Source organism: Fundulus heteroclitus, chromosome 11 (assembly GCF_011125445.2).
Source record: "Fundulus heteroclitus isolate FHET01 chromosome 11, MU-UCD_Fhet_4.1, whole genome shotgun sequence".
NCBI classification, from domain to species: Eukaryota; Metazoa; Chordata; class Actinopteri; order Cyprinodontiformes; family Fundulidae; genus Fundulus; species Fundulus heteroclitus.
The window spans coordinates 35,560,374-35,583,966 of NC_046371.1; the positions used below are offsets into that span (position 1 = coordinate 35,560,374).

Below are 23,593 nucleotides of genomic sequence, written 5' to 3' on the forward strand. Positions count from 1 at the left end.
TGGAGATAGACACCAGCACCCCTCGCGACGCCACAAGGGATAGACGTGTTAGAAAACGGATGGATGAATGGACGGTTAAACGCAGTGAAGAGTCAAATTCAATCCATTTTTCAACAACCGAAGCCGTTAAATTAATTCAGAACAATTCATTCTATGCTGTCTAAAATACAGAAATAAAAACATTGTTCCTACCTTTGCCATGAGTCTTTGCCTCTATGATCTCACTGATCCGACCGGGGCCAACTGCATTCTGCGCTGTGAGGGTGAACTTGTACCAGGTACCACACTTGAGGTTTTCCAGTCGATAGGAGCGCTCACTGGGACTGATGGCAAAGTTACCCCACTGCTCGCTGTTATCCTCAGAGTACTGAAGAATGTAGCCTGAAAACAGCAAGGTTGGAACACAGCGGTCAGCCACCTACACTCAGTTCTATGAAACAGAAATGGTAAACCATGTCCTACCTCGTATGGAGCTGCCACCATTGTCTCCTGGGATCCAGGAGAGGGTGATGGAGGTTGTGGTTGTTTTCGTCACGGTGAGGCGAGGCTGGTCAGGTGGAACTGGAGAGAGCACAAGGATTTATCCACTTTCACTAATCCAGGGTGTTTAACAATGGATGGATGGATGTTTCAGGCAATCGACTGATCAATTGCTACACCCCATAATAAAGCTCACCTTGAACCTGCAGATTGAGTACGATCTTTTCCGAACCAAAGCTATTACTGGCCACACAAGTGTAATTCCCAGAATCCTCGGCTTTCACTGTGCGGACAACAAGGCTGCCGTTTCCATGGACACTGCGCCGGCTGTCTATCACAACAGGAGCAGGGGTTCCATTGCTGGAACACAGACGTGTTTACAGTCAATCTTCTGATTTCAGAAAGAAGTTTATTTACCGATTATAAACCAGCGTACTGGCAGTGTACAGCATAATTTAAATGTCTTTACAAATAAGAATATTCACTTTGACTGGGCCTTTCATACACATAAACATCCCACCACCCTTCCTGTACCCTAGGGTGACCATATTTTCATTTGGGAAAACCAGGACACCTTGGAGCGGGGGGGATCTCTATTCCCATGCATAGAGATGTCTGTGGCATGCATTCACTTAACATAGGCTTACGTAATCCTACAATAACATGATGTTTACAGTTGGTTTATTAAAAATGCTTTTCAGTAAAAGTCAACAGCAATAACTCCAATAACAAATGATAATTTTATTCAAGATGCATTTATTAAAAAATGCTTAACAATTCCTGTTATGAATGAATAGCACAATAAAGGCCTCCCATTTGTCTCGACCTGGTCTGAAAGCGGGGAAACTCTTTTGTAAATCGTCGGTAAACATACACTTGAGCTTTGGTATGTTGTTGGCACTGAGCTATATTACACACTGGAGGCTGTTAGAACGAGTTGCTTTGAAGCCACCAGCCGCCATATTGGTACTCCCTATTTTCCCCCAGTAACTAGGGAATATTTGCGCTACAGCATCGAATAACAAGGATTTTTTCATGTTCGGGGGGGGGGGGGGGGGGGGGGGCTTAGGACTTTTAAAATGTCAAATGCCATATACTTTCATGTTATGTTCTAAAACTGTCAAGTACTGAGAAAGTAATGTGCTGAAATATTTAGCATTTTATTTATTTAAATATATATATATATATATATATATATATATATATATATATATATATATATATATATATATATATATATATATATATATATACATATATAACATTTATAAATATATAAATAACAATATACAAAAACATATATTTACATATATGTATACATATACACATACTTATATATACATATATATATATTTAATATTAATAACATGAAAAATATTTCAGCACCTAATTTCCTAGTAGTTGATAGTGTTAGTACATCCACTGACTGTACAATTACCTGTGAAATGTTTTCACACAGCCAGAAAACTGCTTGTTGTTGCAACCAAATCCGGTGGGATTACCCGATGTAGCCTTCCCATATTGTGATGCTGCCACCACCATGCTTTGCAGTGGGGCTGGTTCAGTCAGGTTGATGTCCAGCGTTAGTTTTCTGTACATTTGTGTCAGGTTAGGTGGGCAGCCATGTCTTGGTAGGTTTGCAGTTTTCCCATGCTTTCATTTTCACACGATGGATTGAATACTGCTCAAGGGGCGTCTGTCAGGATCCCTGAATGTTTCAGTTAATTAGTTGATCTCACTTACCTGTGTTGAACATTTTTCCGTTGAGTCCTTGTTGTATTTAAGTTCGGGGTTTTTGTTCCTCCGTTGTTGCGTCGTCCTGTTTTCGTCCTGTTTCTGTGCTCCTGTTTTCGTGCTCGGTTTGGTTCCCTTGTGTATTCAGTAAGTTATTGCCATTAAATATCATTATTTCAACATGCGCCTGCTGTCGTCTGGTTGCCGCTTTGGTCCTTCTCCGCAAATCATGACAGCATTCTTCTTTTATCACCTAACCCTTCTTTTCCCTTCATCAGAACTTTAATTGTGACCTTTGTTTTGAGGTATTAAAGTAAAAGGGGTTGAATACTAATAGGACTGTCATTTTTTGCTTTCCAGCTCATATAAAATCCCAGTCAAATATATTGAAGTGCTTTTTTCACATTACAAGTGGGAAATTTTTCAGAAACATGAGTACTTTTGTAAGGCACTTTATATTCACTGATTAAACCAGCAGTGTTTTTTTGTTCTTATTTGTACAGCACTTACATCTCTTTCAGCCACTTGATGGTTGGGGATGGATCCCCCACTGCCTTACAGGGGAGCACAATGTCCCTCATCCACGGCGTTGTGACTGTCCGGTTGAAAGTCAGGATTCGAGCCGGAGCTGCAAACACAAACAGGCAGGTTTTGACATTACAGAGCCCACAAAAACACAAACATTTATATAAAGGAACAAATTTTAGTACTATCTTGTTAGAATAATAACACGAGTTTGCAGTGTTCTGTACTCTGGAACCCTTCAGCTAACTAAGTCAAGGCTCAGTTTGTGTTTCTGCCTTAGCAACGGAGACAGCATTGATAACCCGGGCCTCAGGCAGGGCGTGGACACCCTGTGTCCGCTGTGGGGTCTGACTCCAGACACCACAGGATCTATCAGCAAAAGCAATCAGCTTATCAGCTCTCACCTGAGCATGTACACAGACAGGGCCAAACGAAGGTTCATTTACATTCAGTTGAAGGAATAGAGAAAAGATTTCTATTTCTATTCACATCAGTCTGCTACAATGGCTCCCATGCGCTTTGATAAAGGAATGTGCATGTGTTAGGTGCTGAATGTTTAAGCCCCACTGACCCTCAGCCATGGGTTTGACAGTGATGATCTCGCTGGCGTTTCCGCGGCCTGCTGCTGTGACAGCCACCACCCAGATACTGTACTGCCGGTTCCTGCTCAGGTTAGGGATGCGGTAGAAGAAGACATCTGGAGCCGCCTCAAATTCACTGCTCACCTAGAGGAGTAAGGGGGGAAAACAGTGAAAGCACTGTCAAGCTGCTGCAGATCCCACTTCCACACCAGTCTTGAACAAACCAAGTGCTCATGAAAAGCTGAAGAGTAACAGAAAACCAAAACGAAGACACTGGAGTCTGTTTTACCGTAGGGTGTGGGTTGGAGCAGAAAACGGTGTATTTCCTGATGATGCCGTTCACTTTGAGAGGGGGAAGCCAGGACACAAACACCACTGAGTTGGATGCAGCTGCTGCTTTTACACCAGCTGGAGGGCCAGGAACTGAAAGCAGAAGGGCTTCTGTTATAATGCAGATGCAGAGAGAAATTATAAAATACAACAGTTCTTATTTTAACGAGCCCTGATCAGTGATCGTATGAAACTAAAAAGTTACAGTCTTTTTTTAATGACTGACCACATCATACTAAATGCTACCAGGATCCTCAGACAACAGCACTCGTTGCTGCAGAATCTGCTACTGGGGAAAGATTATTCAAAGTTATCTTCGTTCATGATCAGTGAGGTGTTTAAAATAATGTTAGAGGAAACCCAGGGAGGTCAGAATCTAATTTAATGGAAACTTTAATGGATTTTTACGCCTCTGCACTTCTTTCACACTGAGAAGAAGTATTTCTTTTAGCAGGAAGTACAGAAAGTACAGGAAAAGCTGTTTTCTTTTGAGTTTTCAGCCTCTGTCTGTCATGCAACATGATGGATTTGGAAATGCGTTTACGGGATTAGAATGTTGTTGAAAAAAGTTAAAAAACTTTTTCCACAGATTTAAAAAAGAGAAAATCATATTTTATGTAGATTTATTGCCAGTAGAATGATATATTTTAAGCCATTATATCTTCTAAATTTGATGAATATTTCTTACAGGTAATGAAAACCATAAAAAAAATCTGTGTCTCAGAAAATTTTAATATTACATAAGACTGAATTGATAAATAAGAATATTTCAAAGAGAGATGTCAGGCTTCGGAAAAATATGTTCATTGTTTGGTTGGGGCTAATGTTGCAGGAATTACTGCATTAATGCAGCATTGCATGGAGGCGACCAGCCTGCTGTTCTGCTACAGTGTAATGGAAGCCCAGGTTGCTTGGATAGCAGCCTTCGGGTCATCTTACAGCTGATAACAAAAGAAGGCGTGTTCATCATCCTACCGTCCTCCTTTGTGCGGGTGTAAATCTGTTCACTGCGAACACCGTCTCCAGCTCTGGTGAATGCCAACACCTGGATGCTGTAGTTAGTGTATTTCTCCAGCCCGTCCAGTTCCAGTGAGGGTTTAGAGGTTGTAACGTTCCTGATCTCACCGAGCTCTGAAGAGGCAGAGAAGAAACAGAAAAGAGTGAATTGACAGGAGGAGGTGACTAACGAGAAGTCAAGAAGTACGAAGGTTTGGGTCTTCGCCAAAACTGTATTCTGATCCAGAAATCAAAAACTATTGAACCCTTTAGTTCAGAAAGCTTTTCTGTTGTTTGGTCTCTTATTGATCATAATCCGCTAATGACTAATAATCTGATGAGTCTCAGTAAAGTCTCTCCGTTGCTGTTCTTATCTTAATCTAAACTATACGTTGTTGCTGTGTCACTATACATGAGTTGTCAGGTAGAAAAAACAATTATTAATTAAATTCAATTTAATTTTATTTATATAGCGCCAATTAATGAAACATGTCATCTCAAGTCAAAATCAATCATATTATACAGATTGGTCAAAAATGTCCTATATAATAAGGGAACCAGTTGATTGCATCAAAGTCCCGACAAGCAGCATTCACTCCTGGAGAAGCATAGAGCCACAGGGAGAGTCGTCTGCATTGTCCATGGCTTTGCAGCAAAGGAATGTTTAAGCCTAGTCTTAAAAGTAGACAGGGTGTCTGCCTCATGGACCAAAACTGGGAGTTGGTTCCACAGGAGAGGAGCCTGGTAGCTGAAGGATCTGCCTCCCATTCTACTTTTAGAGACTCTAGGAACCACCAGCAGACCTGCAGTCTGAGAGCGAAGTGCTCTGTTAGGAACATACGGGGTAATCAGAGCTCTGATATATGATGGAGCTTGATTATTAAGGGCTTTATACGTTTTAAGAATTTTAAATTTTATTCTTGATTTAACAGGAAGCCAATGAAGGGAAGCTAAAATTGGAGAAATATGATCCCTCTTGTTGATTTTCATCAGAACTCTTGCTGCAGCATTTTGGATCAGCTGAAGACTTTGAACTGCATTTTTTGGACTTCCTGGTAGTAAAGAATTACAATAGTCCAGCCTTGAAGTAACAAATGCCTGGACCAGTTTTTCAGCATCACCCCTGGACAGAATGTTTCTAATTTTGGCGATATTCCGTTGGTGAAAAAAGGAAACTCTGGAAACCTGTTTAATATGGGATTTAAATGACATGTCTTGGTCGAAAATAACACCAAGATTTTTTACTTAATTACCAGAGGCCAAGTTAATGCCACCCAGATTAAGTGATTGATTAAGAAGTTTATTTTTTGAGAAATGATTGGATTCATCAGGATTTATGGATAAATATAGTTGAGTGTCATCAGTTTAACAGAGGAAAATAATCCCATGCTGTCTGATAATTTTGACAATTGGAAGCATATATATAGTAAAGAGAGTCCAAGGACTGAACCCTGTGGTACTCCACAAGTAACCCTAGAGTTTGAAGAAGATTTATTATTAACATGAACAAACTGGAATCTGTCTGACAGATAAGATTTAAACCAGCCTAATGCTTTCCCCTTAATCCCTACAGTACGCTCTATGGAGGACCAAGTCTTCCATATTTAAAAATAAATACAGAAATAAATAAATGCTCAATAAATAAATAAGCATACAATTAATTGCCACCAAAAATACAATAAACTAATAAATGTAGGAAATTAAATTATACAGTGAGACATAAATACATATATTTAGCTTCTTTATTTATTCGCCTTTGTAATAATTACCTTATTTATTTATTGTCCGTTATAATCTTCAACTTTATTTATTAATTACTTTTTTTAAGTATTTATTTATGTGCATGTTATAATATTTATTTATTGAGCATTTATTTATTTCTGTATTTATTATTAAATATGGTAGAGCTAGTCCTCCATGCAAGTCTTTGTAGGAGAATATTGTGATCAACTGTGTCAAATGCAGCACTGAGATCTAACAGGACAAGTACAGACACAAGTCCATTATCTGAGGCCATGAGCATATCATTGGTGACCTTCACCAGAGCTGTTTCAGTGCTATGATGAGCTCTGAAGCCTGACTGAACCACAAAAGACCAGCCATAATGCATCTCAGACCCCATCACAGACTCCACACAAGAGTAAAAAAGACGAAGTGAGACGAAAAGGGCACAATTGGAGTCTGATCGGCGACGGAACGAGACCAGAGTAAATCCGGGCAGTTTCCAAGCAGTCCGTTTTGCCCTGCCCTGACTCCTTGTTGCAGCACTGTTCACCACACCATTGCCAACAGGAGCTCCTGCAGCGCTGTTGCTCACTGAACTTTCTTGTAAAAAAATATTTCAAACCCACATTATTTTCCATCTATTAAAATTGCTCTGACTACATGCACGTATGAAGTTTCATAGCGGGGTTTGCAGCTAGGACGTGGCAGCAGCCGCTCTCTGTGAGACTGACTGCAGGAGTGGAAAGAAAATCCCTGCTCCCTTAAGTAACTGGAGAATGAATGGTGCTGTCACGAGAAGTTGCCAATAACACAGAAAAAGATGAGAAGTTGTTTTTTGAAAACGAAAAAATCGGGTGAGCAGGGGTCGGCTCAGCATGCCAGGCTACTCTCTGGGCTACCAGTAAAACTCCCGGTGCTTCTCATGGCAGAAGTGTAGAAGACATTGCACCTCTAAAAAAAGACCCACGAAGTCGTAGTGGCTAGCTTTATTTCTCTTCTCCAATGTCCGTGCATGACACTGGTGTCAGAAGGGGCAGACGTCAGCAAAACACAATGCACCTTTAAGCTTAAGAGGTATGTTGATGAATGGAATATTTTTTTATTCCTCACTATTGTTCCAACTGTCAGCTCTTTTTCTGGAACATTTTCTATCTTTCAGCCAAAGTTTACCAGCTCTCTTAAGATTTCTAAGCTCTGTGTTTTAGCTGCTGAATTATTTGCATAATTAGACTTGCACACAGATTGTTTTCGAAATACTAATTCTAGCTTGATTCTATGTTGTTTCCCTTGACATTATGAGATTACAAAATGGTTTCTCCTACATAAACCAAAAAATGGTAATTACAGCAATGTTATTTATTTTTTATTTTAGATATGTTTCAGAAATCCTGGACACTCATCTGTTAAATAAACTAAGTTTATGTCATGTTTGTGATTTTACTCTCAACAAAATCAAGCAACTGACTGAGAATCCTGAACGGTTTTGAAATAATTTTTTTCTTTATGTATGTATGTTGGCAGAATGACTGTATAATGCAATTCAAATAAAGCTGGTCAAAAAAGCTGAAAGCACATAAATATTGTTTTGGTGCTGCCGAAGCCCTTTTTCATTGTACTTTAATCTTTATGTTTTATTAGTTGCAGGGTTTAATAATCAAGTTCCACATTCTAAGTCCATTACAAAGGCAACTTAATATTTTCATTAGTACTAAGCAACAAAATAGTGCTCTATGTAGTAAGTAAAGAATGCTTTTGCACCTGGCTAGTGAATGCAATGTGAAAAACAACAGCAGTAAAATGAACAATGGTATCTTTAAGTGACTGCAGTGACACAGATATCTGTAGAACTAAAGTAGCAGAGACAAAAAATGGCACAGCATCCACCAGTACAGTTAAATAGAACCCCTACAGTGCATCTTAAGAAATTACACATCATGAAAAATAATTTTAGTTATTCAGTCCTCAAAGTGAGGCTTGCTTACTATAGAGTCATCAAAGATGAAGCCCAGATTGCTTTTATCCAGGCGTCACCAACCCAGACTCTGGAAGTCTCTCCCATCCAAACAGCTGCAATACCGAAACTTTATTCCCCACTTCAAGTCTAATCTAAAACCACATCTGTTCAAAAATGTCTACTCACTGTAATTGTCTGTTCATTAAAACTCTTTAATGTGTGTCCATGGTGGTACAGTCAGGTACGTTTGCACAGTGATACTGTGATCGTGGAAGCATGTATTGCCACCTTTGGAAGTGTGGACAGGATTCAAGTCCTGCTGGATAAACCTATCAGCTTCTCCATAACGTTCATCCAGACTCTAGGACCGTGATTTCCTAATGGAATGCAAAATTTACTTTCAGCTGAAAAGAGGGCTTTAGACTGATCAACAGTCCAGTGTTTTTGCCCAGGTGAGACCCCTCTAGCCCAGGTGTAGGATTTGTCTGTGCATAGTGGCTCCTGATGCGGTAAATCTAGCCTCGGTCCACTTCTTATGGAGCTCTCCCAAATTCTTGAATGGATTTTGCTTGATAATCATCTGAAATAATGCTGTTATACATCTTACTGGAGCATCTTTCCGTACCACACTTTTTCTTTCCACTCAACTTTCTGTCAATTACAGTTTATCAATTGGATTTTACTTTCACCCGAAAAGATGACTTTGGACCACTGAGCAGTAAGTAGTCTAGTCCTAGTCTAGAGTTCAGATAAGAAGCTTCTAACATTGTCTCTGGTTTAAGAGTTGTATAAGTCAAGGGTATGACAGGTATTATTCCCCATGTTTTGTAGGCCATATCACATTTCCATATTAAAAATATATTTTTATTGCTCTGACATAACATCCTTTTTAGTTGTGAGCCTAAACAAATGCTTGAAATATATCACTCTGAAAGAGGTGAATTAAGATAACCTCCCTTGTTGATTCTTACTGTACTAAGTTAACTTTATGATGATATTAAATATTCATTGGAGATTTACTGCTACAATGTGTAGCTGGCTGCACATCAATGCTACTGGTTGCAGGCCAGCAACTAATAGTTTTACATATGCAGAACATGGCTCATGTGAGGTTACAAAGATTTTTTATTTTATTTTTTTGCATTTATCATTAGTCAAACCTTCAACTAAAAATATTACCACTTCAGAGTTCTCTCACTGTTACTATGCAAACTGGTTCTGGCTGTCAAGTCCAAAGCATTCATGTTTTTCAGGCAGGCTAACATGATGTGACAGGACAGGGGCCAAAGGTAATGATGCTGTCACAACCAATCCCACCAGCACAAACCCAGCATGTGACAGTGCCATGCTATGCTGTCTGACATCCAGCAGAGGACCTCTCAGACACACGGTCCTACAAATTACAATTAGGCAAAATTAAGAAATTAGGCATCTTTACTTCACAGTTTTATTATTTTTTTTCTACCAAAGCAGAGCCATGTAATGTTTATTAGTTTTTCAAAGCCCCAGTCCGACTGAGTACCTCCATCAGGCAGGTTGGCCCAGTAGATGACCCTGAAGCCCAGCAGGTTGCCATTCAGAAAGTCTTTGGCAGGCGTCAGCCAGGACAGGGAGATGACCTCTGGAGACGTGGCCACGGCCTGGACGTTCTCAGGAGGACGACTCGGCACTGGAGGAGGAGAAGCAGGATAGCTGAGAACAACTGACTCGCATTAGACAAAAGAGGGCAGAAACACATGGTAGTACCCTCCAATGACCACTAGGCTGTGACACATCCTCACACATGCTTCACACTTTAAGGCATTTTGCGCCTTACGGTACACACCTTAAATCTATTGACTGTGTAAACCTAATGAGTAAAAACACACATTACTCAGTCTTACCTACTCTTCGAACAGTGTAACTTTGAAATACCACACAGATGATTGTTTGTGGGTATGTGTTATTAGGATTTTTCTTTAAATAGATTTTAAAAAAGCCTGAAAAATATGAAAGATGATTTAACTTTTTTTCCCCAGACTTTTAAGGACAGTATATCTTCAGTTCTCCAAAGGATGACAAGCTATTGTTGTCCAATAGATTTTAAACAATGTATTGTTTAAAATTTAAATGGCATTCTTAACCTTTGATTTCAACATCACATCAGGATTTTTCACTGGTCAGCTTTTGACGAATGCACGCACATTAGAAAACTGAAGAAAGGGACCTTTTCACAACATTTTAAACACCTTTGAATTCAAGTTAAACTGGACCAGTGGTCCTTGAACAGGGTCCAAACAACAGCAAAATTGCTCCTGTTTCATGTTTTTGTTGGATAATGCATGTGATGATTGTAGGGATTATTGTGATTCGTGTTTGGGTTTAAGACTCAGTACAGGGAGTGCTGGTGGCCTTCAGGTTTGTCCACACTGTGCCACTCTGGTGAGCAGGATGATGCACCCCTAACTGCTTCTCTCTTTGCGTTCAAAACCGGCCAGACATTTTAGGCAGACAGAGGACATTCCGCTGCCATTTCTCTTGAAACTTCATGACCTACATATTTGCTTTGTATTTGAACAATATTGTAAACAAACTTTTCAGTTTGATGGCTCACATTCACCAAGTTCAAAAGGAGAACATCTCTTACCATCCTCCAGAGTGGTAGCCGCCACCTCAGTGGACGACGGCCCTGTCCCTGCACTGTTGCTGGCCTGCACCACCACTCCATACTGGGTGAATTTCTTCAGGTTGTCCAGGACCAGGCTTTCTGCATTGTCCCCTGTCGTTTCCACGCTGATCACACTGAACTGGTAGTTTCCACCCGAGCTGTATTCCCTGTAGCCCACCTGGTACCCACGGATGGCCCCGTTCTGGAGATGCTTCTTGGGCGGCTGGCACAGAAATCATACAAAGTGATTTGAAACCAATGGCTCACAGATTGTTTTTCACATAGTGCTTCTAACAGCTGAATTACAATGGACAGTTTACATATGCTGAACTACATATGCTGTTTGACGCAGACAAAAGTCATGCTTCAAGCATAAGGTTCACATAGGTCTGATGATCGGTGCTTTTCTTCTGCTTCCCGTAATGGCATCAGCCCAAATCCCCATTAACCACAATTTGCTGTACTCTTTCTTCAGCATGTCCTTAGAAAAACCTTGTATTTGATTTAAAAAAGCAACATAAAAACATTGCTTGACAGTATCATTATTCGTCCATGCTGTTTTTTTCCACAACAAGACATCCAGAATGACACAATCATCCCAGTGTGCTATCTAATCTGAAGTTTTCTTTACCCTAATCTAAGTCCCTCTGCTTTATAGGGCAACCAGGCCCTGCCTCGGTGCTTTGATCATTTTTATTAGTATCTTATACTGCTGTCATGGCTAGATGAATTGGAGCAATGCCATTGTTGTGTATTTTTTTGGACAAAGCTCTTCAAATAACATCTCATCATCCCATGTATTTAGAAAAAGAAATGCACTGAACACTGATTGAGTCTAAGATTCTGAAGCATTCAAGCTGCATATGAGGTGTTTAACCTCATGCATTAGAGCACACAGCCTGATGTCAACCCCACCTCTTGGATCACTTTTCTTGGATAACTGTTTTGTATCTACTGTAAGCTCTTAAAATGTCTTTGATGATCTCCAAAATGTAAAGATGACAAAAAAGTAAAAACAGAAGAAATCTGTTGAAGGCAAATAGTTTTAACAGCACTCTAGCTCACGTCACAACATCAGAAACAGGTCTATACGTAAGCTGGTTTTGGGAAGGGTGCTTTTATTTGGAATAAATGCCATTTTACTAGGAATCAGCAGAACAAATAGAAAAGCTGACCATGAAATGTAGTTCTATGCACAAAAAACTGAGTTTAGGTAAGTCTGACTGATTTCAGAGAAGAGTCAGAGTGGGTTAACCACAACAACAGCCAGCCTTTTAAATATTCCTCATGATGAATCCTGTCAGCCATGGTGAGCACTATTCATGGACAACAAGAAACATTAAGCTTTGTCCTCACAAGGGGTGATGGTAAAGGACAAAGTGCTTAATTTGAGATCACTCCTGTAGTTTGATTTCAGTTTGGATTTTATTTACCAGGTAATAATTTTGACACTGAAACCTTGTCAATGAAGACTTTGGTAGTTATTGATGGTTTTTATCACTTCAAGCTTTTTTAAGTGTACAGGGGCATTGAAATTAATGTGTCATGTGTCAAAGTACACTTCAAATAAATTTGGTTTGTAGTTAATTAATTACAAAGGGACATCTGTAAGACAAAGATCCAAGAGCCAAATCTTGGCGAAAATCCATGTGCATGATAAGGCTTAAGATGTCCTCGAATGCTTTCGTCATGCACACAGGTCTTTCGAAGCACCACTTTAAAAGTCATGGACATCCACGGTTTGGTGCGTTTGGACTGCACAACTCTAACTTATAGTAGACTCATGAACAGAACTTACCCTCCACGTGACCCGGATGCTCTGAGAGGAGAGGGCTTCCAGCTGCACGTCTTGAGGAGGTCCATCGGGGGCTGAGATCAGACCATCAACAGATTTTAGATAAGGACAGGACACGGACGCGTTTCAAAGACCCAGTATGTGAACAGATGGGATGCTAGGATTTGTCGGTACATCCTGAGGGTGAGGAGAAGTGCCCTGCGGGGGCCTCAGAGGGGTGAGATGAAGGAATACAGGGATCATTGGCAAAAAGGAGCTCCAGCCTCAGTCTATTGACTGTGGTGTGAAATTTACTACTGAGGCCACTAATTGAAAATTTCTGCTTTTAGCACAGGGTCAGCATGTGCTCTGTAATGCAACAGAGCCAACGGGCTGACGTCTCCAGGTTGGAAAAGACCTCCCTGCCACTCTATCAGATCTGGTTCGCAACACCCTGTCAAATCTAAATCCTGGCTTTCATAAGTCGCACAAATAAATCAGATGAATAATAATTGCACTTTAAAAAAAGAAGACTATGTCTATGAATTATTTATAAACACCATCTTTTCCGCCTCACCTGCTTCGTCTGTGGTGATGGTGAGCTCATTGCTGGCCTCACTCTTGCCGATAAGGTTCTTGGCAAACATGCGGATGTTGTACGTGGAGGAGGGGTGAAGGTCGATGATGGTGGCCTGGTTGAGCTGAGGCGAGACATCTTTGGTCTTCTGAGCGGTGTCCCAGGAAGCTGAGTGGGGAAACAGAGGTTTTATTGGACAAAAGGAGGAAGAGGAAAGTAAACGCATCAGGACAAGTCGAGTTAAATCCCTGTGCTGACGCTTAGTGAAAGCAGGAAGGATTCAGACCCTTTTATTTTTATTACATATCAGATTTAAATTTATCAGGTGGAATAAAAGAAACAGGACTTTGACAGTAGCACTGGCAGTGTGCATATATCTAGTTCTTGCTGTACCTGATTTGTTTTTGCTCTCAATGTCAAAGCCTGTGATGGGACTGTTGCCATCAAAACCCATGGTCCACCGCAGAGCAATGGTTCTGTCCTTCACTTCTCTGATCTCCACCTCAGGTGGATCTGGTGGCTCTGAAAAGCACAATGTTGTCACGACACGGGTTCTCCAAACACCACTGATAACAGTGACATCCATTAGAGAAAAAAACAAAAACAAACAGGTAGGATGCGCATTGAGGTGTTCTCTGAGGACCTCAGTAGGCCAGACATACCTTGCACTGTGAGCTGAATGATTCCTCTGTCTTCACCGAAGGAGTTGATGGCATGGCAGGAGAAGAAGCCTGAGTCCTCTCTCACTGTGGGCATGATCTGGTGGATGTAGAAGGAGACGGAAATGACGGAAATGAACTGAAGTAAATACTGTAAAAGCAACATGGATGGTAGAAGCTCGGTTTTGTCATGGAAAACCAGGCTGTTTAAGCTTTTTTTTCCATTTGAGAAACTGAACATATTTAACATTAAATAATAATATTGAGTAAAACAAAAATCACAATTGTAATCATAGCTGAATCAAATAACCATAAAAGCTTAATGGTTATCAGTTTAATAATTCGGTTTGTATATTTGCTAATAAAACCCGGTTTATATTCCTGCCTCCTCAGCAGCTTCTGTTTTAAATGGTTTGGTATTAGCTAAATGTGGAATACTCTGATTTATCTATGTGGGACGCAGCCCTTTTATAACCATTATTAGATATGTTTAACACTGTGTGAAATTTGTGTATTGTATTTTATAAATTCTTTCTATGTGAATCAAGGAGGACTGAAAAAAACACAACGATAAACAATGGACTGAACTTAAATAGCACTTTTACATTCATACTGACAGCTCAATCTGGGGTGCCCCATTCACCCAGCTGTACTCACACACCAGCAGGTTAGGAGTTACTCAGGTGCACCCTGACATGTGGTTCAAGAAGGAGGAGTTGAACCTACAACCTTACAAATGGCAGACAACAACTCTTCCCACTGAACCATAGCAGTACAAGAACACATGGCGACGATGTCAGCTTTTAAGTGTTTTTGCAGTTTAATTTAGCTCTTTTTGTTACCCAAGACTGAGTAAAAGGTTATTTTTGTCATCTCCTGATATATTTAGACATAGCTGTATATTAAGGCTCCATTGTTAGTCCTTTAAGCTTGGCAACCTGTATCTATGTTTGAGACTTTTCTCTTGAAAGTAAAAAGAGGTATTTAAGCATCCTCTACTTGTAACTCAAATTTAGGGTACATAGAAGAAAAGAAATGCTGACAGAGTGACAGAGAAGACGTAAAAAGTCTTCTCATTCACAATCCTATCTGCATTAAAGGAAAGCTCACAGAGTCTGGACTTAGGATCATCTAAGATTTGGATAAGCGTAAAAATTGTGGCATTTGGACTTGTTGAACCTGGACCTAATCCTGTGTTGATGAAAGATTATTTAAAACATTTTTGATCTATAGATCCTTGACTCTAACTATTAAAAGAAAAACAGACCAATTTAAACTTTTCTAAAAATGTTGTTTAAACCGACCCCTTCTCATAAACCACAATGTTAAGTTTGATGTTGTGAACCAAATGTATGGCTACACTTCCACTCTTTAACCATAACACTACCCTAAAATGTTACCAAAAATATAAGCTGAAAGTGAGAAATTTAGATAATTTTCCAATAGTAATCTTCTCCGGTGTACATAAATGCAGATTATTTTAAAACCAGCTTAAGCTTTTTCATGTCATTCACACAACCGACTTCTAATGATAAGAATGATAAAATTAATTTAGATCCCTCACTTCACTTCACACACACACACACACACACACACACACACACACACACACACACACACACACACACACACACTATATATATATATATATATATATATATATATATATATATATATATATATATATATATATATATATATATATATATATATACCAGACATACCTGAAATATGCCACTTACCTGCAGGGTAGAGATGACTTCATCGCCCACCTCCTTCACCGAAACGACGTAGCGGCTGGTCTCGGGGTTGATGATCCGTTCCTCTTTCTCCCAGCGCACCATGATGGGTTTTTCTCCGTGGGCAGTGCAGCTCATCTTCTTCTCCTCTCCTTGTGTAGCCAGTGTGGTGTTTGGGTAGGATGTGATCATGGCAGGAACTGAGAAGACAAACGTGTTTGTCTGTCAGAATTCCTTTGCAGGTGATTTTTTCAAGCCTAGACATATGCTGCTATTGCACAGAAAGAACTTTTCTAGCTTACAAACAGTCAGAACCGGCTCACTTTCTAAAAGTCCTGTGCATGGTTAATGACCTGTAAGCACACATGAGGCCTTGCTTTAATGCTGACTTTAAGGAAGCATGCAGCCCTGCTGTGTATCTTGTATCTGAGGCTCCTTAATGGTACGGGGATGCTGTAACAACTCTCCGAAGACACCACACTTAACGCACAATAACGACATGCATGGCTCATTACACCCACAGCAGAGTGTATAACAAGCCAGTACTCCCAGATGCTCTCACACACACTTACACGCACACTCACACAAACATGTACGCTCACCCACATATTCAGTCTTGCGTGCACGTGAACACACACAGCGTGACTCGGATGATGTGATGGAAAGTGTCAGGCAAGAGGTTGCAAACATTTAAGCCTCATCTCTTATTCACTCTCCCACCATTTGGGGCTCAGCTATGGAAGAGAACGCTGATTTATTTTGCATGACAAGTATGAATTTTTTGTGAGACACATTTGGGAAAGACACGGCTGCCTGGGCTTCATGTAAACATTTTTATTTTAGAGCACAGCTCTTTTGATTCTGCCTTGAAAGTGGCTCAGAGGTGGCATATTTGTTGACACCTCTGGTAGAGCGGTGTACAATGCTAGGTGACAAAATATGAGGACATCGGTATGAAGACACATACTGTACATCTCCACCCATTAGGCTTATGGACGATGTGTGGAGGGCAAGCCTCACACTTTGCAACACTTTGGGGATTAAAAGAGGGGAAAAAAGTACAGTGCCGATGTTTTATGCAGCAGGAAGTTATCATGTTGTAGAAAAAAATCAAAATAAAAGCTCAGAAATCATTGCTTTATTAAAAGTAGCAGGACAAATGCAAGCAAACTAATGGATTGTTCCATTTGTTTTTAGAACTTCAAATTCCATGTCAGAAAAAAAAAGCCCTGAATGCCCCATCGAGTTAGAATTCTGATTTAGGAAGTCCTTACAACCCCCCAGCCTCACAATAATAACCTGTGGATTGATGTGCCACTGTCTAAGGCTCTAATAACTTCAGCCAATCAGAGGTGTCCCACCCTCCACCAAGTCTACAACAGCACCAACACTGGAATGGTCTTGGCTGGTTTTCAGTTTTAAAGAATTTGGAGTTGCGCTTTTAGTATTTTGTTTTCTGCATAAAAAAAATAGTTTTACACATCTAAACATGATCATTTGGGAGTTCATCTTTGTATTGGTTGGTCATAAAACACTTCATATTTTACGTATGAATGATTAGACCTTCTTGAGACCATAGTTATACTAAAGCAATATTGGATATGATGTAGTTATTGCTCCAACAGGAGCAACAATAGGATCGGCCCTTGTAGAAGTCCTTTATTTCTTTCCTGAAATGTGCAATTCTATTCTGACCTCAAAAGCAAATCAAACACAACATAGTCACAGTAGACCCCGGTGAGAATTGTCCTCTTCGCCTGTACGGTCCGCTTGCCATTTTGTCGGGCTGTTCAAAATTTCGACTAGAATTGTTTACTTATGTATTATTTAGTGTGCTGGAAACTAAACACTAAAATCATTGAAACCGTTCAGGTGTACCCCACCTTTTTGCTAATGACCTACTTCCCCACCCCTGACCCCACAAGGACAAAGAGGTGCAGATAAACGTTTAATGAATGAATAGTAGTGAGTGAAAAAAAAATTGTTTGGAGTTTGAAAACAGGTGTGTCAGAAAATGTAACGTCAGCAAACCAGAACAGTAATGCTGTAATGTTCAGACAAGGGATGAAGTAGAGCAGAAGGTGGAAACAACCAGCTAGCCCAAAAAACAGACAACAGGCAGGCTGCATAACACATGCTGTTCCTCAACTTAGAACGAGGGGTTAATTTTTTGGCCATAATTTACTGTGCACAGAATTTTGAATAAATATACAAATAACTGAGCAAATAAGTGAGTAAATGCAGAGGTGGTTTTGGATGTGGGCTTTCATATGGTTTTACTTCCTGGGTGGTAAGGCCTGGAGGGCGAAAGGAGGCACAAGAAGTGGTGCCCTTAACAAGTTTTCAGTCAAATGTAGTCTGTACTGCTTTTTTATCATTACTGCTTCAAAATCGCAGGTATTTACGCAGAACAAACCTAAACTGAAGGAAATAAAGGAACAAGCTAACATTTTAAGCACAGCGTACTACTGTGATTTATAAATTATGCGGTGATGAGCCAAAATTACAGATTTCAAAGTATTTGGAAAAGACTTTATAAACCTACCTTTATTAATATGCAGTAGCAACATTTCTAAGGTTATTACTAGCATTGCTAACAATATCTAACAGTGCTATTGTTTTCGTTGCTTGCCATTGTGATACATAGGGACTGTTCCAGAGCAGAATACTACATAACCTTGTAAAAGTAAACTATTGTAAAACTGCTTATGCACGTGAGATTTTTCAAAATAGAAATACAGAGTCAACGTACTACTGGATCCTTTTTACAAGTAAATATATATTGTATTAATATGGTCTTGTTAGATTAAAATCTAGACATTCGTTTTATTTTATAAACATGTTACATGTAGCTGCACAAAACTCTTTACAGCCAAGTCAGTCTCCATTACAATGTGACACGGGCATTTGAGCAGGCCACAGTTTCAACCGACTATATGGCATCTTGAAAATAATGGCTATGAAAAGCAGGGAAGCAAACAAAGACACAATAATGAGAGTGGGTGTGGGACATGAAGAGGCCTCTGAGAAGCGATTTGTGTGTGCATGTAAATTCAGCAGAGTGTGTGTTCTCTGTGTTCATGAGCGGCCCAGCTGAGACAGCCCTGAGGCACTCTTTGGACCCTGTGATTGTTGTGTTGATTCATTTCTTTAATATTCTCTGGAATTACAGCAGTGAAAAAAAAGAAAAGTGGAGAAAACACAGAAAGAGGCACGATCCAGGCAGATGGGAGCCCCCTGCACCAAAAGTCTCTATAATGAGTTTGATTCTGCAGTAAATATTAAATGAATTGGGACAGTTGTAAATCTTTATGAAATATCAGCTGGTGTTGGGCTTTTTTCGCAGAAAAGGTAGGAATGTCTCAGATGTGTGTTTCCTGCACACATCTGGAAAACACCGAATGTCCTTTATGGCCCAACTAGCAGTGCTGTGCTGCAGAGCGAAACCTCAGCAGTTTAGCTGTTTATAAAGTGAAGAAGAAACAGCAGAGCATGCAGTGTATGTTTGCTGCGCAGTACAAAGTGTCTTTTATGTGGAGGTGAGGAGAGCCCTGTTCCTCCACAGCAACCCAGAGGGCAGTGATGATACGCTTCAGCCTGCAAGGGATTGTGGGGGATAGGCTGGCTGCTGATAGGCTACTCCCCCGAGACTCCCCCCCCCCCCCCCCCCCCCCCCACACACACACACACACACACTACTAGCCTCCAACCCCACCCCTTCCCAGGCTCCCTTTCACCTGGCCAGGTTACCATGCCAACCAGCATCGGACAGTCTTCTCTCTTTTCTCCCTAGCTCGCCCAGGCTCCCTCTCCCCTTCTCCTTCACGCTCTCTCTCTCTCTCTCTCTCTCTCTCTCTCTCTCTCTCTCTCTCTCTCTCTAGACTCCACTCCTGGAAAAAAGGCCAATTTCTAGTAGCCAGGAATAGAAAATGGACCTGCCATTGATTTCCACTGGAGTATGATGATTACACAACCACGTCCCGCAATGTCGCAGTGCAGAAGTAAAAGACAACACAAAAAGAAAATGTTTCTAGTGTGTCTAAATGCTGGTGTTACTGATGTGGCAAACAAAATTAGCCAGATGGGACAGTCAAGAGGATGATAATGATACAGCATGATTACAGGTGGATGGCTCATTCAGTGACATGCCTTTCAGCTGTGATCAGGAGGTAATAAGGAACAGGTGATGGAAAGAGATAATGCTTATTTCAAGCTTCGTTTGAGTTGGATTAATTGTTTCTGGTGACAAAAGGACAAATCATCCCCCTACACTTAGTTATTCTGGAAATTTGTTGATTTCCCTTTGCTCAACTGATGATTGCATTTTGTCCCTATTCCTTTCCCGACTCATTTTATTTTCTTTATATACTGCCAGTACACATCAAATGTCACGTTAAGACACTTTAAAAGGCCGACCGATACAATTTATATCCAGAAACATAAAACCAAATCAGTTGCATCATTGATTCAAATTAAACTGCATGATTTCCACTTTGGTCCTGGTTGAATAAATTGCAGTGATGATCAGTTTAAAATGCCAATTGGTAAAACGTATTTTTTCTAAGCAGACCATGCTTACTACATCAAATCACTGACTCTGCAAACATCTCTCCTCCTGAGCAAGTTTGGAGACACAGTGGAGAGTTATGATATTTTGGCGTATGCTGAAGCTGATGTGATATTCTCCTGGTAAAACAGTATCATGGAATTGTAATTTTAAACAAAAAAGTTATAACATAATCTAATTGTCTATATGCATTCATGCTTACGCACATTTGCTCATGAAAGCCAAAAACAAAAGTTCACTCTTTAATAATTTTTCTGTTGGTAATATAATTTACCTCTATGTTTTTGTCATATATATGTACAGGGATCTGGTTTTAGAACTGAGCAGGTTGTACAAACGAACTGATTTCTCCAATGGGCTTTTCTTTTTACAATTTCTTTTTAGACTTTCCTTGGTCTGTCTTACCCAGGCTGTAAACCTCTGAGCTCATCACAGTGGATTAATTTTGTGCATTCAGTAACCCACTTCTTTTAAAAAAAAGCAGACTGTAAATTTCCTTCTGAATTAATACACAAACCTGTGCTTAAAGACACATGCAAGACCTTTTTTTATTACTTTTTACTTTGGTTTGTCCACAATATTTGATTCAAGATGCTGCAAATGTCAATCAATATCATTGTATGTTTCTTTACATGCATATATTCCTGTTGAGTATGTTGCGTGTTATTACATGTTTACAGTCTCTTTGGCATGGTCCACCATACTGAGACTCACCACATTTTTAGCATTTGTTTTTTATTCTGATCCATTAGAAAAAAAATCCTTACTAAATTTAAATGTAACATCATGATATTAGCAAGTTATTTAGTCAGACTATCTGCTCCGGTAGCCAGCCTGCAATCTGAAATTATACTTTTAGCGGTTTTAAAACCGTGCTACCTTAATTGAGTGAGAGTGTGGTTTGTTTCCACACTATGAGTGTCCAGTTTCTTTTTTTTAAACCAGAAATGTTTTCGATCAGCAAAACTGTGTTCTTTTTAAAGTGAGACTAAAACGGGGTCACCTTCTTTCAGCCAGTTAACTGGCAGTGCACAACAAAAGGGGAAACACTGCACAAATGAATACCCCATACAGCTTAAGAAACCCCTAATTAATCTGCTACCTTTTCTGACATCTCAGCATGCTGGTACAGCAGATTTTAAACAGTATTAAAAAAAACATAAAACCTTGAAGGAGGTAACAAAAACATGCCTTGTTTAAACTATAATCGATTACTCCACAGACTGCAGGACTGTCTGGACATTTATGCACTCCAGTGACCATCAGCCATGTTTTACTTGTTTGTTTTCTCTTAAGAGTCTTTCTGAATTATGTATTTTAGTTTTCAAATAAACATGCTGTTTCATTAAAACACACCCTCTGGTGAACCATCTTCTCCTCCATACACATGCACTGGGCTGTTTCCTCTATTCTGGGAGTATATACGTTAAGCCACGGGGCACACTAGCACCATGGAGAGTGCTAGACAAGGGAACGTGTACATGTAGCTTTTGACCCCGGGGGGCAGACTGTGAGTGGGTGCTGAAGCGGGGACGACCTGGATGGGGGCTGGGGAAGGGTAAAGACAGAAATCGCACATCGATGGCTGGTTCACTGGCTGCCTGCAATGTACTGAAATAATTTCCTTAGCTGCACAATTGGCTCGGACATGGAGCATGATGGCAACAGTGCGCCTGTAGGCTGGGCGTAGCGCTACACGGAGGAGGACTGCATACAAATAGGTTAATAATAAAGGTCACAAGTAAAGGAGACTTCACTTCGAATACGTATTTACTCTTGTTGAAGCTTTTCATATTTTGTCATGTTACAAACGCAAACTTTGTGACTTTTACTGACTTGTGGCAGACCCACATAAGACAGCACATAATGGTAAAGTGGGAAGAAAATAATGCATAGAAATTAAAAGCAAATGAAATGTACTATCTTCCATATTGCATATTATATTATTATGTTTTCTGCAAATATGCTGTAGGTTTTCCACTGTTAAACTTGAATATTTCAGCTCATCTCTACCTGACTATGCCATACCAATAATTGTGCAATGTTTACTCTGGAATTTACTGTTTTATCTTCTATTCTTGTGAATTCTTTAGAACTAACTATAGATTAGACTAGTTTGTTCTTCTTTTTCACTGTTAATAATTGTGTGTAACCGTCTGTGTCTTTGTTGGGCCTCGTGTCTGATCCCCTTCAATATAATTTAGTACAAACAATTGCCCACAGAAGACACCTTATTAGAAAATTTTGTGTAATTGTATGTTTCTCAGCTCTGCTATAAAGGTCTGAAAAGTTTAACAACATTTGTGAACAGACAGCATCTTGAAGACCAAGGAACACAGTAGATACACTGGGGAAACAGCAAACCTTTGAAAGAAAGTGCTCTGGTCCAATGTGACCACAATTCACACTTGTGGAAAACTAACATTGCACATTACCCTGAAAACAAAATACCCACAGAGATACATTCAGCATCATGCTGTAGGGGAACTTTTTATCCAGATGAACAGGGATGATGGTGAAAAGATTAAGCTAAATGCAGGGAAATCATCGGGGAAAAACTGTTAGACGCTGCAAAATACTAAAGATTGAAAAGGTTCATCTTCCAGCAGGACAATGATCCCAAACATATAGCCAGAGCTAAAACAAGTTCTTTAACGTCAAATTGATGTGTTTGAAAGACCTAGTTAAAGTCCAGACTTAATCCAGATCAGAGTTTCTGATAAGACTTGGCACACTGATGCCCACCATCTTATCTGACTGAGGTTGAGGTATTTTGCAAAGAAGAATGGGCAAATATTCTAGTCTCTAGTTGAGCAAAGTGGATATGGACATACTACAAAAGACCTGCAGCTGTACCTGGAGTAAAAGGTGATTCTACAAAGTATTGACTCAGAAGGTTTAAAAAATGAATACTACATGTTTCAGAGGGTATGAATAGTTTTGCAATCTACTGGAGTTTTCTGAAGGAAAGTGTGCTTTAAACATTGCTCAGCGACTATGAGACCTTTTAGCATTGCTCTCCACTGAAGCCTCATCATATGCTCTGCCCTCATCACCGTCTTCAGACATTATGATGTCTAGCAGGCTTGATTGCTCTTAATTGGCCCTGATAAACATTGAGTGGCTGCTGACTGACTCTGATAGCATCCACTGTGCATTGGTAATGAATTGACTGAATTACATCAGTTTTGGATCCACAGTAGGGATGCTTGACTGGAAATTGTGTTATAATCATTAGTTCAAGCCTCCACCTGCAGCCAGCGTGGGGACTGCACCAAAATGGATCACTGGAACACAAAAAGGAA

The 23,593-nt window shown here is 40.0% G+C and overlaps 1 protein-coding gene across 2 annotated transcripts in view; it reads right to left on the reverse strand.

Moving 5' to 3' along the window:
- The window catches only part of dscama (Down syndrome cell adhesion molecule a), a 129,693-nt gene that overhangs the window by 10,085 nt on the left and 96,015 nt on the right, over positions 1–23,593 (reverse strand). For both annotated transcript variants that reach the window (XM_012865221.3, XM_012865219.3), the window contains exons 12-25: positions 15,725–15,921; positions 13,986–14,082; positions 13,717–13,845; positions 13,324–13,491; positions 12,771–12,841; positions 10,952–11,195; positions 9,848–9,994; positions 4,626–4,781; positions 3,610–3,743; positions 3,311–3,464; positions 2,725–2,842; positions 677–840; positions 463–561; positions 193–381 (exon numbers count right to left, since the gene is read on the reverse strand). In XM_012865221.3, coding sequence (XP_012720675.1) covers positions 193–381; positions 463–561; positions 677–840; positions 2,725–2,842; positions 3,311–3,464; positions 3,610–3,743; positions 4,626–4,781; positions 9,848–9,994; positions 10,952–11,195; positions 12,771–12,841; positions 13,324–13,491; positions 13,717–13,845; positions 13,986–14,082; positions 15,725–15,921 — 2,067 coding nt within the window. The remainder of the gene's footprint in view (positions 1–192; positions 382–462; positions 562–676; positions 841–2,724; positions 2,843–3,310; positions 3,465–3,609; positions 3,744–4,625; positions 4,782–9,847; positions 9,995–10,951; positions 11,196–12,770; positions 12,842–13,323; positions 13,492–13,716; positions 13,846–13,985; positions 14,083–15,724; positions 15,922–23,593) is intronic.